The 16469-nt window shown below is 49.5% G+C and overlaps 1 protein-coding gene across 1 annotated transcript; it reads left to right on the forward strand.

Moving 5' to 3' along the window:
* The first annotated feature begins 650 nt into the window (after window positions 1-650).
* On the forward strand, window positions 651-11406 carry LOC145358367 (uncharacterized). Its single transcript, XM_080212351.1, has 4 exons — window positions 651-1015; window positions 1349-1489; window positions 2914-3126; window positions 11274-11406. The coding sequence occupies exons 1-3, from the start codon at window positions 943-945 to the stop codon at window positions 3099-3101; spliced, it is 402 nt and encodes a 133-aa protein (XP_080068477.1). The 5' UTR covers window positions 651-942; the 3' UTR covers window positions 3102-3126; window positions 11274-11406.
* Window positions 11407-16469: the final 5063 nt, after the last annotated feature.

Consider the following 16469-nt stretch of genomic DNA (forward strand, 5'->3'; position numbering starts at 1 on the left):
AGAGGGCACAGGTTTAAGGTGAGAGGGGAGAGATACAAAAGTCTCCAGAGGAGCATTTTTTTACACTGAGGGTGGTGAGTGTCTGGAACAAACTGCCAGAGGTAATAGTAGAGGCGGGTACAATTTTGTCTTTTAAAAAGTGTTTAGACAGTTACATGGGTACGATGGGTATAGAGGGATATGGGCCAAACGTGGGCAATTGGGGCTAGCTTTGGGATTAAAAAGAAAGGGGTGGCATGGACAAGTTGGGCTGAAGGGCCTGTTTCCCTGCTGTAAACATCTACGACTCTATGAATATCATGATGTGATAAAGGGACAAACCCCAAAAGCTTGTGAGTTTACTATCAAAGAAATCGGTTGGACTTAAACCTGGTGTTGTCAGACTTCTTTCTATGAATATCCCCAGTGTGACCCTGGCAGTGCATCACTGGGCTGTCTGAGTCAAGTATTTATAATATGATTTTATAGAAACATCATTTCTATGTTGATTCTTAGAACATTCTGTCTCCTGCTCTTTGTTCAAACCTGCACAATAAGATGGGATGAGAGTCCACACAATCCGGGGAATTACACATTTGGAGATTTCTTTGGATTAAAGTAGATCAGGTGGCTGTGTCTAAGTGGCAGATTCAGACAGACAGCAGCTGGACACAGGGTGAGATCAGGAGTGAGCTCGGAATCCGGATCTCCAGACTGTCCGGATCTGCAGCCAGCCTGGAGATTGCTGTCTTTCACCCACATTCCCAATATTCCAACCTTGCTGGGATACATTATCCCAGAGCCAGGATTTTAGAGCTTCCTTAATATTGCACAAATTCATTCTCCATCATAAAAGGTGGAGGAAAAAAGATAATTTTGCAGAAAGTGAGCAAACTAGGATTTACTGTTTGGTTACAACAAAACCCAAACCTCAGCGTGTGAAAGGTGGTGAGAACTGGAGGAATGGGATGTTCCCAGCGCTCTCTGCAACACAGCCTGCTGCTCACACTGACCGTGTCAGGCTGGTGTCTGAGAGGTAAGTAACAATCTCTCAGTGTTTCCCAGTCTCTTCCCACTGATATCACTCACTCCAGAATTGAGGGAGTGCCGCACTGTCAGAGGGTCAGCGCTGAGGGAGTGCCGCACTGTCAGAGGGTCAGTGCTGAGGGAGTGCCGCACTGTCAGAGGGTCAGTGCTGAGGGAGTGCCGCACTGTCAGAGGGTCAGTGCTGAGGGAGTGCCGCACTGTCAGAGGGTCAGTGCTGAGGGATGTCTGTGGGAATTAAAGGAGATGTTTATTTATTTAGTGGTTTATTGAGTTGGGGGGGTTGTGTTCTGTGTTTGTTGACCTATCTGATTTGTTTACCTAGTGGAAGCGCTGCAGTGCTATCACTGTAAGCTGATGAGTGGCTCCCAGCGACTGAATGACGTCTGTTCCAGCCCTGAGCCTGTGACCTGTTCACCCTCTCTCCATGGTTTCAAATACAGATTCTGTATCAGGGTTGAGAGTGGTAAGTATGATCCCAATCAGCACAGTAACTCCTGCTGTGCCAGGAGGACTGTGAGGGAGACATCGTCATTAACCGTACATAATTACTAACACCCACTCAACACTCACAACTGTCACTTGGGGGAAGGGGAGAATCGCAACCATTGGGACTAGACCCCAGTGAGAGTCAGTGTGTGTGGGACCCGTACCCCAGTGAGAGTCAGTGTGTGTGGGACCCGTACCCCAGTGAGAGTCAGTGTGTGTGGGACCTGTACCCCAGTGAGAGTCAGTGTGTGTGGGACCCGTACCCCAGTGAGAGTCAGTGTGTGTGGGACCCGTACCCCAGTGAGAGTCAGTGTGTGTGGGACCCATACCCCAGTGAGATTCAGTGTGTGTGGGACCCGTACCCCAGTGAGAGTCAGTGTGTGTGAGACCCGTACCCCAGTGAGAGTCAGTGTGTGTGGGACCCATACCCCAGTGAGATTCAGTGTGTGTGGGACCCGTACCCCAGTGAGAGTCAGTGTGTGTGAGACCCGTACCCCAGTGAGAGTCAGTGTGTGTGGGACCCATACCCCAGTGAGATTCAGTGTGTGTGGGACCCGTACCCCAGTGAGAGTCAGTGTGTGTGGGACCCGTACCCCAGTGAGAGTCAGTGTGTGTGGGACCCGTACCCCAGTGAGAGTCAGTGTGTGTGGGACCCGTACCCCAGTGAGAGTCAGTGTGTGTGGGACCCGTACCCCAGTGAGAGTCAGTGTGTGTGGGACCCGTACCCCAGTGAGAGTCAGTGTGTGTGGGACCCGTACCCCAGTGAGAGTCAGTGTGTGTGGGACCCGTACCCCAGTGAGAGTCAGTGTGTGTGGGACCCGTACCCCAGTGAGAGTCAGTGTGTGTGGGACCCGTACCCCAGTGAGAGTCAGTGTGTGTGGGACCCGTACCCCAGTGAGAGTCAGTGTGTGTGGGACCCGTACCCCAGTGAGAGTCAGTGTGTGTGGGACCCGTACCCCAGTGAGAGTCAGTGTGTGTGGGACCCGTACCCCAGTGAGAGTCAGTGTGTGTGGGACCCGTACCCCAGTGAGAGTCAGTGTGTGTGGGACCCGTACCCCAGTGAGAGTCAGTGTGTGTGGGACCCGTACCCCAGTGAGAGTCAGTGTGTGTGGGACCCGTACCCCAGTGAGAGTCAGTGTGTGTGGGACCCGTACCCCAGTGAGAGTCAGTGTGTGTGGGACCCGTACCCCAGTGAGAGTCAGTGTGTGTGGGACCCGTACCCCAGTGAGAGTCAGTGTGTGGGACCCGTACCCCAGTGAGAGTCAGTGTGTGGGGGGGTGGGGGGTAATGGGGGTCAGTACGATGGGGAGGTTATTTTGTCCTCATTCCCAGGTTGTTGTATCTTGTCAGTGATTTGTTGTTCTGTGTTTGCAATGGGCTGACCTTGTGTCCTTTTCTCAGTGGTGTTGGGTGTCACCTTATCCAGTGGATGTGGCACAGCTCGGCAGTGCCAACAGGGGGATTTACCCGGACTCCGAATCCAGTGCTGTACCTCCAACCTCTGTAACAACTCAGCAAAACTCCAGCTGACTCTCACACTCACTGTCAGCGTTTCCATCAGCTTCCTGGGAGCACAGAGCTCACTGTAAGAGCTGTGGACACATTCACACGCAGGTGAGTGAACTGTCCTCACTCTGCTAATGGAGAAATACAAAAAATCCATTCATCAACAGCAATGGGGAGATGAATAGGGAGGGAACAGGGGGGCATTGACTGAGTGAGGGCAGCAGGATGTTTTAGTTCAGTCAGGCATCATGATCAGCACAGGCTTGGAGGGTCGAAGGGCCTGTTCCTGCGGTGTACTTTTCTTTGTTCTTTGTCCAATATCATCAGTATCAGACAACCCATATATTAACGCTCTGCTTCAGGATTAATATTAGTTCCCAGAGCACAGGTGGGAATCCCACTAAATCAACCATCTTGTATATTGAAACATAAAACTTACAAGAATGCAGCACACTCTGTATCTAACCCCGTGCTGTACCTGTCCTGGGAGTGTTTGATGAGGGGACACTGTAGAGGGAGCTTTACTCTGTATCTAACCCCGTGCTGTACCTGTCCTGGGAGTGTTTGATGGGGGGACACTGTAGAGGGAGCTTTACTCTGTATCTAACCCCGTGCTGTACCTGTCCTGGGAGTGTTTGATGAGGGGACAGTGTAGAGGGAGCTTTACTCTGTATCTAACCCCGTGCTGTACCTGTCCTGGGAGTGTTTGATGGGGGGACAGTGTAGAGGGAGCTTTACTCTGTATCTAACCCCGTGCTGTACCTGTCCTGGGAGTGTTTGATGGGGGGACAGTGTAGAGGGAGCTTTACTCTGTATCTAACCCCGTGCTGTACCTGTCCTGGGAGTGTTTGATGGGGGGACACTGTAGAGGGAGCTTTACTCTGTATCTAACCCCGTGCTGTACCTGTCCTGGGAGTGTTTGATGGGGGGACAGTGTAGAGAGAGCTTTACTCTGTATCTAACCCCGTGCTGTACCTGTCCTGGGAGTGTTTGATGGGGACAGTGTAGAGGGAGCTTTACTCTGTATCTAACCCTGTGCTGTACCTGTCCTGGGAGTGTTTGATGGGGGGACAATGTAGAGGGAGCTTTACTCTGTATCTAACCCCGTGCTGTACCTGTCCTGGGAGTGTTTGATGGGGACAGTGTAGAGGGAGCTTTACTCTGTATCTAACCCTGTGCTGTACCTGTCCTGGGAGTGTTTGATGGGGGGACAGTGTAGAGGGAGCTTTACTCTGTATCTAACCCCGTGCTGTACCTGTCCTGGGAGTGTTTGATGGGGGGACACTGTAGAGGGAGCTTTACTCTGTATCTAACCCCGTGCTGTACCTGTCCTGGGAGTGTTTGATGAGGGGACAGTGTAGAGGGAGCTTTACTCTGTATCTAACCCCGTGCTGTACCTGTCCTGGGAGTGTTTGATGGGGGGACAGTGTAGAGGGAGCTTTACTCTGTATCTAACCCCGTGCTGTACCTGTCCTGGGAGTGTTTGATGGGGGGACAGTGTAGAGGGAGCTTTACTCTGTATCTAACCCCGTGCTGTACCTGTCCTGGGAGTGTTTGATGGGGGGACACTGTAGAGGGAGCTTTACTCTGTATCTAACCCCGTGCTGTACCTGTCCTGGGAGTGTTTGATGGGGGGACAGTGTAGAGGGAGCTTTACTCTGTATCTAACCCCGTGCTGTACCTGTCCTGGGAGTGTTTGATGGGGACAGTGTAGAGGGAGCTTTACTCTGTATCTAACCCTGTGCTGTACCTGTCCTGGGAGTGTTTGATGGGGGGACAATGTAGAGGGAGCTTTACTCTGTATCTAACCCCGTGCTGTACCTGTCCTGGGAGTGTTTGATGGGGACAGTGTAGAGGGAGCTTTACTCTGTATCTAACCCTGTGCTGTACCTGTCCTGGGAGTGTTTGATGGGGGGACAGTGTAGAGGGAGCTTTACTCTGTATCTAACCCCGTGCTGTACCTGTCCTGGGAGTGTTTGATGGGGGGACAGTGTAGAGGGAGCTTTACTCTGTATCTAACCCTGTGCTGTACCTGTCCTGCGAGTGTTTGATGGGGACAGTGTAGAGGGAGCTTTACTCTGTATCTAACCCTGTGCTGTACCTGTCCTGGGAGTGTTTGATGGGGACAGTGTAGAGGGAGCTTTACGCTGTATCTAACCCCGTGCTGTACCTGTCCTGGGAGTGTTTGATGGGGCGACAGTGTAGAGGGAGCTTTACTCTGTATCTAACCCTGAGCTGCTACTTTACTGGGAGTGTTTAAAAGGTGCAGAGGGCGTGGCAGGAGCAAAACCAGGCATATTTAAAAATTAAGTGTCAACCTGGTGAAGCCACAACTGGGGCTAACTGCATGCCAAACAGCGAGTAGGAGTTTGATCTGATTCCATAACCAACACATCCGATCCAACCCTGACACTTCCAGCTGTAAAAAGAATATAGAACATTACAGCACAGTACAGGCCCTTCGGCCCTCGATGTTGCACCGACCTGTGAAACCAATCTAAAACCCATCTAACCTTCACTATTCCAATATCGTCCATATGTTTATCCAATGACTATTTAAACACTCTTAATGTTGGCAAACCCACTACTGTTACAGGCATGGCATTTCACACCCTTATTACTCTTTGAGTAAAGAACCTACCTCTGACATCTGTCCAATATCTATCACCCTTCAATTTAAAGCTATGTCCCCTCGTGCTAGCCATCTCCATCTAAGGGAAAAGGTTCACACTGTCCACCCTATCTAATCCTCTGATCATCTTGTATGCCTCTATTAACCGTCTTCTCTCTAATGAAAACAACCTCAAGTCCTTCAGCCTTTCCTCATAAGACCTTCCCTCCATACCAGGCAACATCCTGGTAAATCTCCTTTGCATCCTTTCCAATGCCTCCACATCCTTCCTATAATGCAGTGACCAGAACTGTACGCAATACTCCAAGTGCGGCCACACCAGAGTTTTGTACAGCTGCAACAAGACCTCATGGCTCCGAAACTCAATCCCTCTACCAATAAAAGCTAACACACTGTACGCCTTCTTAACAACCTTATCAACCTGGGTGCCAACCTTTAGGGATCTATGCACATGGGCACCGAGATCTCGCTGCTCATCCACACTACCAAGTAACTTACCATTAGCCCATTACACTGTATTCCTGTTACTCCTTGCAAAGTGAATCACTTCACACTTTTCTGCATTAAACTCCATTTGCCACCTCTCAGCCCAGCTCTGCAGCTTATCTCTGTCCCTCTGTAACCTGCAATATCCTTCCTCACTGTCCACAACTCCACCAACTTTAATGTCATCCGCAAATTTACTAACCCATCCTTCTGCGTCCTTATCCAGGTCATTTATAAAAATGACAAACAGCAGTGGCCCCAAAACAGATCCTTGCAGTACATCACTAGTAACTCAACTCCAGGATGAACATTTCCCATCAACCACCACCCTCTGTCTTCTTACAGCTAGCCAACTTCTGATCCAAACCGCTAAATCACCCTCAATCCCACGTCTCCATATCTTCTGCAATAGCTTACCATGGGGAACCTTATCAAACGCTTTATTGAAATCCACGTACACCACGTGAACTGCTTTACCCTCATCCACCTCTTTGGTCACCTTCTCAAAGAACTCAGTAAGGTTTGTGAGGCACGACCTACCCTTCACAAAACCGTGCTGACTATCCCTAATCAAATTATTCGGGATGAACGAGTACACTATCAAGGGCAGAAGTCTGAGTAGTGTTGAGGAGCAGAAGGATCTTGGGGTCCGGGTCCACAGGACTCTTAAATCGGCCTCGCAGGTGGAGGAGGTGGTCAAGAAGGCGTATGGTGTACTGGCCTTCATTAATCGAGGGATTGAGTTTAGGAGTCGGGAGGTAATGCTGCAACTTTATAAGACCCTTGTCAGGCCTCATTTGGAGTACTGTGCGCAGTTCTGGTCACCTCACTATAGGAAAGATGTAGAAGCTATTGAAAGGGTGCAGAGGAGATTTACAAGGATGTTGCCTGGACTGGGAGGCATGCCTTATGAAGTTAGGTTGAGGGAACTGGGACTCTTTTCCCTGGAGAGACGAAGGTTGAGAGGCGACCTGATAGAAGTTTACAAAATGTTGAGAGGAATAGATAGGGTGGACTCTCAGAGGCTATTTCCCCGGTTTGAAATGGTCGCTACGAGAGGACACAGATTTAAGGTGCGGGGAGGGAGGTTCAGAAGTGATGTTAGGGGTAAGTTTTTCACTCAGAGGGTGGTGAGTGAATGGAATCGGCTGCCGTCAGTGGTGGTGGAGGCGAACTCGCTGGGGTCTTTTAAAAGACTTCTGGATGAGTATATGGGGTTTAATGAGATTGAGGGTTATAGATAGGTCTGTAGGTTGGTAGGTGATGTGATCGGTGCAACTTGTGGGCCGAAGGGCCTGTTTGTGCTGTAGTGTTCTATGTTCTATGTTCTATGATTATAAATCCTATCTCTTATAATCCTTTCCAAAACTTTGCCCACAACAGAAGTAAGGCTCACTGGTCTGTAATTCCCAGGGTTGTCTCTACTCCCCTTCTTGAACAAGGGGACAACATTTGCTATCCTCCAGTCTTCTGGCACTATTTCTGTAGACAATGACGACCTGAAGATCAAAGCCAAAGGCTCTGCAATCTCCTCCCTAGCCTCCCAGAGAATCCTAGGATAAATCCCAACCGGCCCAGGGGACTTATCTATTTTCATACTTTCCAGAATTGCTAACACCTCCTCCTTATGAACCTCAATCCCGTCAAGTCTAATAGCCTGTATCTCAGTATTCTCCTTGACAATATTGTCTTTTTCCTGTTTGAATACTGACGAAAAATATTCATTTAGTGCCTCTCCTATCTCTTCGGACTCCATGCACAACTTCTCACTACTGTCCTTGACTGGCCCTAATCTTACCCTAATTATTCTTTTATTCCTGACATACCGATAGAAAGCTTTAGGGTTTTCCTTGATCCTACCTGCCAAAGACTTCTCATGTCCCCACCTGGCTCTTAGCTCTCTCTTTAGGTCCTTCCTGGCTAACTTGTAACTCTCAAGCACCCTAACTGAGCCTTCACGTCTCATCTTGACATAAGTCTCCTTATTCCTCTTCACAAGTGATTCAACTTCTTTAGTAAACCACGGTTCCCTCGCTTAGCCACTTCCTGCCTGCCTGACAGGTACACACTGATCAACGACATGCAATAGGTGTTCCTTGAACAAGCTCCACATTTCAATTGTGCCCATCCCCTGCTGTTTCCTTCCACATCCTACGCATCCTAAATCTCGCCTAATTGCATCATAATTTCCTTTCCCCCAGTTATAACTGATCAATGAAACAATGGACTGTCGGAGGAGGCTCCGTAAATATTCCCATCCTCAATGATTGCTGATTGATTCTCAGGGGTGTGGGTGTCGCTGGGAAACGACTCCCTATTTACCCTTGAACTGAGACCATTTTAAAGAGCCTGTGGCTCTGGAGTCACATTTAGGCCAGACTGGGTAAGCGCGGCAGATTTCCATCCCTAAAGGACATTAGATGGGTTTTTACAATAATCGACAATGGTTCCATGGTCATCAGCAGACTTTTAATTCCAGATTTTTATTGAATTCAAATTCCACCATCTGCTGTGGCGGGATTCGAACCCGGGTCCCCAGAACATTACCCTGGGTCTTCTACAGTGGCAATACACTAGCCACTGCCTCCCATGAGTGCAGAAGGTGAAGCTGAAGAATTCACAACAATCTTCAGCCAGAAGTACCGAGTGGATGATCCGTCTCGGCCTCCAGTCATCCCCAGCGTCTCAGACATCAGTCTCCAGCCAATCGATTCACTCCATGTGATGTTAAGAAACAGTTGGAGAGACTGGATGCTGCAAAGGTGACAGGTCCTGATAACATCCTATTATTATCCTGAAGATTTGTGCTCCTGAACTTGTCACTCCCCTAGCCAAGCTCTCCCAGTACAGTTACTGCTCCCCTAGCCAAGCTCTCCCAGTACAGTTACCGCTCCCCTAGCCAAGCTCTCCCAGTACAGTTACTGCTCCCCTAGCCAAGCTCTCCCAGTACAGTTACTGCTCCCCTAGCCAAGCTCTCCCAGTACAGTTACTGCTCCCCTAGCCAAGCTCTCCCAGTACAGTTACTGCTCCCCTAGCCAAGCTCTCCCAGTACAGTTACTGCTCCCCTAGCCAAGCTCTCCCAGTACAGTTACCGCTCCCCTAGCCAAGCTCTCCCAGTACAGTTACTGCTCCCCTAGCCAAGCTCTCCCAGTACAGTTACCGCTCCCCTAGCCAAGCTCTCCCAGTACAGTTACTGCTCCCCTAGCCAAGCTCTCCCAGTACAGTTACAGCACTGACATCTACCCAACAATGTGGGAAATTGCCCAGGTCTGTCCAGTACACAAAAAGCAGGACAAATCCAACCCGGACAATTACTGCCCAATCAGTCTCCTCTTGATCATCAGTAAAGTGATGGAAGGGGTCACTGACAGCGCGATCCAGCAGCTCCTGCTCAGCAATAACCTGCTCAGTGACCCACAGTTTGGGTTTCTCCAGGGGGTCACTCAGCTCCTGACCTCATTACAGCCTTAGTTCAAACACGGAGAAAAGAGCTGAATTCCAGAGGGTGAGGGTGAGAGTGACAACCCCTCAACATCAAGGCCGCATTCGACCGAGTGTGACATCGAGCAGCCCAAGTGAAACTGGAATCAATGGGAATCAGGGGACAAACTCTCACTGGTTGGAGTCATTCCCGGCACAAAGGAAGATGGTTGTGGTAGTTGGAGGTCAATCATCTCAGCTCCAGGACATCACTGCAGGAGTTCCTCAGGGTAATGTCCTAGACCCAACCATCTTCAGCTGCTTCATCAATGACCTTCCCTCCATCATAAGGTCACAGTGGATAGTCAGAAGCTTTTTCCCAGATGGAAGAGTCAATCACCAGGGGGGCACAGGTTTAAGGTGCGAGGGGCGAGGTTTAAAGGAGATGTACAAGACAGATTTTTACACAGAGGGTGGTGGGTGCCTGGAACTCGTTGCCGGGGGAGGGAGTGGAAGCGGGTATGGTAGTGAGTTTTAAGGGGTGTCTTGACAAGAACAAGAATGGGATGGGAATAGAGGGATACGGTCCCCGGAAGGGTAGGGGGATTTAGTTCAGTCAGGGCAGCATGGGCAGTGCAGGATTGGAGGGCCGAAGGGCCTGTTCCTGTGCTGGAATTTTCTTTGTTCTTTGTTTTGTTTGGGGATGTTCGTTGATGATTGCTCAATGTTCAGCGCAGTTTGTGAATCCTCAGATACCGAAGCAGTCGGTGTCCAAATACAGCAAAATCTGGACAATATCCAGCCTTGGGCTGACAAGTGGCAGATAACATTCACACCACACGAGGTCCAGGGAATGACCATCTCCAACAAGAGAGAATCTAACCATCGTACCTTGACATTCAATGGTATTACTATCAATGAATCCTCCCACTATCAACTTCCAGGGGTTACCACTGACCAGAAACTGAACATAAATACTGTGGCTACTAAAGCAGGTCTGTGGAGAGTAACTCACCTCCTGACTTCCCAAACCCTGTCCACCATCTACAAGGAGCAAGTCAGGAGTGTGATGGAATACTCCCCACTTGCCTGGATGGGTGCAGCTCCAACTACACTCAAGAAGCTCAACACCATCCAAGACACAGAAACTGCTTGATTGGCCCCCTATCCACAAACATCCACTCCCTCCACCACTGACGCTCAGTGACAGCCGTGTGTACCATCTACAAGATGCACTGCAGCGACTCACCAATGTTCCTTATGCAGCACCTTCCAAACCTGCAACCACCTAGAAGGACAAGGGCAGCAGATACCTGGGAACACCCCCATCTAGAGATTCCCCTCCAAGTCACTCACTATCCTGACCTGGAAATGTATCGCCCTTCCTTCACAGTCATTGGGTCAAAATCCTGCAGCTCCCTCCCTAACAGCACTGTGGGTGTACCTACACCTCAGGAGCGGCACCGGTTCAAGAAGGCAGTTCACCAGCACTTTCTCAAGGGGCAATTAGGGATGGACAATAAATGTTGGCCAGCCAGTGACATTCAAGCTCATGAAAGAATAAAGAAAAGTCTCATTGCTGCCGTGAAGTTCTGTAATGTTTGTTCAGTAACTCACTCAGCAAGTTTACTTGATGTTGTTATTGAAATGACCCACTCTCGGTTCACAGTTAGCGAGGGCAGTGACAGTGACTGTGTGACTGTTGTGTGTTTTACAGAGCTGTGGGTAAACCCCGGAGTTACACAACAAACCAGTAAATGTGGCTCAGCCGGAGACAACGAGGGGGTGACACAATACACCATTGCTTCAGGATTAGCCCACACCCTTCCCAGTGGGATTCTCCAGCGTGTATTAATACCAGATTGTAAGGTTCCGTCAATAAAGTGAGGAATATTATCCAATTTGATTTCATTCCCATTCCCAAAAGCTGCTCCTTGTGCAGGAGGAGCCACTGCAGAGAAAAGGTCGAAGGGCAAATAGCGAGGTTGGAACCCTCACACACACCCTCACACACACACTCACACACATAATCACACACATCCTCACAAACATAATCACACTCACCCTCACACTCACCCTCACACTCACCCTCACAAACATAATCACACACCCCCTCACACACACACTCACACACATAATCACACACATCCTCACACTCACACTCACCCTCACAAACATAATCACAAACATAATCACACACACCCTCACACTCACACTCACCCTCACAAACATAATCACACTCACCCTCACAAACATAATCACACACACCCTCACACTCACACTCACCCTCACAAACATAATCACACTCACCCTCACAAACATAATCACACACACCCTCACACTCACACTCACCCTCACAAACATAATCACACTCACCCTCACAAACATAATCACACACACCCTCACACTCACACTCACCCTCACAAACATAATCACACTCACCCTCACAAACATAATCACACACACCCTCACACTCACACTCACCCTCACAAACATAATCACACTCACCCTCACAAACATAATCACACACACCCTCACACTCACACTCACCCTCACAAACATAATCACACTCACCCTCACAAACATAATCACACACACCCTCACACTCACACTCACCCTCACAAACATAATCACACTCACCCTCACAAACATAATCACACACACCCTCACACTCACACTCACCCTCACAAACATAATCACACTCACCCTCACAAACATAATCACACACACCCTCACACTCACACTCACCCTCACAAACATAATCACACTCACCCTCACAAACATAATCACACACACCCTCACACTCACACTCACCCTCACAAACATAATCACACACACCCTCACACTCACACTCACCCTCACAAACATAATCACAAACATAATCACACACACCCTCACACTCACACTCACCCTCACAAACATAATCACACTCACCCTCACAAACATAATCACACACACCCTCACACTCACACTCACCCTCACAAACATAATCACACACACCCTCACACTCACACTCACCCTCACAAACATAATCACACTCACCCTCACAAACATAATCACACACACCCTCACACTCACCCTCACACTCACCCTCACAAACATAATCACACTCACCCTCACACACACCCTCACATAAACCCTCACGCACATCCTCACACTCACCCTCACAAACATAGTAACACTTACCCTCACAAACATAATCACACACACCCTCACACACACCCTCACATAAACCCTCACACACACACTCACTCTCACAAACATATTCACACAAACCCTTACACTCACCCTTACATTCGCATAAATCCTCACACAAACGCCCTCACACACACCCTCACAAACATAACTACGCACACCCTCACATTTACCCTTACAGATACCCTCACACACACCCTATCACTCACCCTCACAAACGTAATCACACATACCCTCACACACACCCTCTGGTTGAAGTGGTGTGCATTGTACTCAGTGAGTTACAGGGTTGAGTGGGATCTCTGTCCCCTCTGGGCTCCAGTCTGATGGGTTGGTTGACTCTGGATGGTCTGATTCACTTCTTTAGCTTTTCCAGAGTCCCGCTCAGTAATGAGCTCAGAGTTGGAGCAGCTTAAATCACTGCATTCCAGAATCAATGACACACATTCCCCACTCTCAACTTTTCCATGACTTTATCCTGAGTAACTCAACTCGGTTTCTGAGGCCTCCAAAATAAATGGGTTGTGTGTCTCAGACTGAACCAAACAATCTCAGTAAAGGTTCTCAGTGTGTGAAGGCATGTGTCGTGTGCTTTAAGAGAACACCAAGTGAAATGTCCGTTCGGCCCATCAATCCCAAACCTTCCAGAACTGATGTTGCATTCAGTTCCACCAAATCTCTCCTTACACTTTGGGGACACTTTGTGGCACGGTGGCACAATGGTTAGTATTGCTGCCTTACAGTGCCAGGGACCTGGGTCTGATTCCCAGCGGCACAGTGACACTGCTGCTTCATAGAATCATAGAATCACATGGTGCTGAAGGAGGCCATTCGGCCCATTGAGTCTGCACTGACCACAATCCACCCAGGCCCTATCACCATGCACTTACCCTAGCTAGTCTCCATGACACTAAGAGGCAATTTACCACGGCCAATCCACCCTAACCAGCACGTCTTTTGGACTGAGAGGAAATCGGAGCACCCGGAGGAAACTCACGTGTACATGGGGAGAATGTGCAGACTCCACACAGTCAGTGACCCAAGGCTGGAATCGAACCTGGGTCTCTGGTGCTGTGAGGCAGCAGTGCTTACCACTGTGTCACAGTGCCACCTAACATGCCAGGGACCTGGGTTTGATTCCCAGCTCGGGTCACTGTCTGTGCAGAGTCTGCATGTTCTCCCCATGTCTGTGTGGGTTTCTTCCGGATACTCCAGTTTCCTCCCACAGTCCAAAGATGTGCTGGTTGTGCGAAATTCTCCCTCAGTGTACCCCAACAGGCCCTAGAGTGTGGCGAGAGGTGATTTTCACAGTAACTTCATTGCAGTGTTAATGTCAGCCTACTTGTGACACTAATAAATAAACTTTAAACTTAAGAACCCCCTCCCCCTCAGGCAGAGATTCTGTCTCCAGTATCTTCGTCTCGTGACTGTCTTCCCTGTTTCTCAGTTCCTCCAAAGAATGGGGTTTATGACAACACATCAATCCTGACATTATTGAACATCATAGATTTCAGCTGCTGATATCTCGGTGAGGATAAACTGCAAAGGTTCCGACTGGGAAATCCATCAGCACAGCAGCTGCTAAATCTAATCACTGCCCCGCTGCTGCCCAGTCTGTGCCCGGCACTCAGGAACCAGCTCTCCCCCATTCTCCCTCCTCAATGTCCCAATCACTCCACAGGTCCACTATTCACATCCTCATAACTCCCCAATCTATCCACAGTGTGATTCCCCCCACAGTACCGTGCCCCCCGCCCCAACACACACACACACAGACACACAGACACACACACACACACACACAGCTGGACAAAAGGCAGGTAAGGTGGTCAAAGCACAAACTTATCTGAAAATTTCATTTAAAACCAGCTCAGGAATTGTGCACAATTCTGGATTCCACACTTTCAGGAGGATGTCAGTGCACAGAATAGATTTACTGGAATTTCTTTGCATTCTCTCCAGAGCTTCCATGTCCTTCTGCTAGTGACCAGAACTCCACACAATACTCCAAATGCAGCCTGACCAGGGTTTGATATAGCTGCAACATGATTTGCCAACTCTTGTACTCAACACACCAGCCGATGAAGGCAAGCATGCCATTTGCCTTCTTAATCACCCATCATCTCAGCCTGTCACTGATGGTCAATCTCAGTCCGTTGCTTTACCCCTGGGACTGGGCAGCGCCCCGGCCTCACACTGAGGGAGGTCCAGTTTGCAGCGGGTTGCAGTACCTGTGGAATGCACAAGGTGGCAGCAGCGGCTGCTGGTCAGCGTGGACCAACCCGAAAGGATACCTGACCTCTGAACTTCAACCTCAGTCTGACCCATGCCTGATTCGACGCTGAGATTCGCAGGATCGGCAAAAGGGTAAATATTAACTCAGTGAAAGAGAGAAAGACCGACAAATATTTAAATCCGTGACAAAATCCCCACACCCTGGAATTGAACAGGAAAACACACTGACCCTCACCGGGGGGGGGGGGGTCCCACCCACACAGACACACACCCACACACACACCCACACACACTGACCCTCACTGGGGTACGGGTCCCACACACACTGACTCTCACTGGGGTACGGGTCCCACACACACTGACTGTCACTGGGGTACGGCTCCCACACACACTGACTCTCACTGGGGTACGGGTCCCACACACACTGACTCTCACTGGGGTACGGGTCCCACACACACTGACTCTCACTGGGGTACGGGTCCCACACACACTGACTCTCACTGGGGTACGGGTCCCTCACACACTGACTCTCACTGGGGTACGGCTCCCACACACACTGACTCTCACTGGGGTACGGGTCCCACACACACTGACTCTCACTGGGGTACGGCTCCCACACACACTGACTCTCACTGGGGTACGGGTCCCACACACACTGACTCTCACTGGGGTACGGGTCCCCCACACACTGACTCTCACTGGGGTACGGGTCCCACACACACTGACTCTCACTGGGGTACGGGTCCCACACACACTGACTCTCACTGGGGTCCCACACACACTGACTCTCACTGGGGTATGGGTCCCACACACACTGACTCTCACTGGGGTCCCACACACACTGACTCTCACTGGGGTACGGGTCCCACACACACTGACTCTCACTGGGGTCCCACACACACTGACTCTCACTGGGGTACGGGTCCCACACACACTGACTCTCACTGGGGTCCCACACACACTGACTCTCACTGGGGGACTGATGGGTGTGTTCCCCGATCGAGGGGATTCTGTAAATTCATATCCAGTGCCCCACTCTCTCTGCCGCTTTCTATTTTAGGATGTGAGGACATCAGGGCATCGAGATTTGTCATGTTAAAAAGCTTCCGTTTCTCCATTAATGTTACTCAGCTGAAGTTTAATACTTCAGTTTCTTGACTGCTTTTTGTTCCTCGGTTTCCCTGTATCTCTGAAATGTGATTTGTGACTTCCCCAATAAAAAGAAAGGGAAAATATCGACAAGACTGCCATGCCTCATTCTCTGTGAGAATTGATTTTGTCTCTGGTTCTTGGGATCTACATTCACTCTAACTAATCTCTTATTTACCTGCTGATAAAAATTCTTACAATATGTTTTTATATTTCTGTTTGGTTTGTTCTCACACTCTGTGCTGGGTTTCCCAGCCTGCTCTGGTGGGACCCAGTGTTGGGGATGTGTTAGTTTAGCTGAAATTCTTCTTGAGTTTTGGCAAATCTGGATGAA

The sequence above is a fragment of the Carcharhinus amblyrhynchos genome, chromosome 25 (assembly GCF_965287045.1).
Source record: "Carcharhinus amblyrhynchos chromosome 25, sCarAmb.v2.hapA, whole genome shotgun sequence".
NCBI classification, from domain to species: domain Eukaryota; kingdom Metazoa; phylum Chordata; class Chondrichthyes; order Carcharhiniformes; family Carcharhinidae; genus Carcharhinus; species Carcharhinus amblyrhynchos.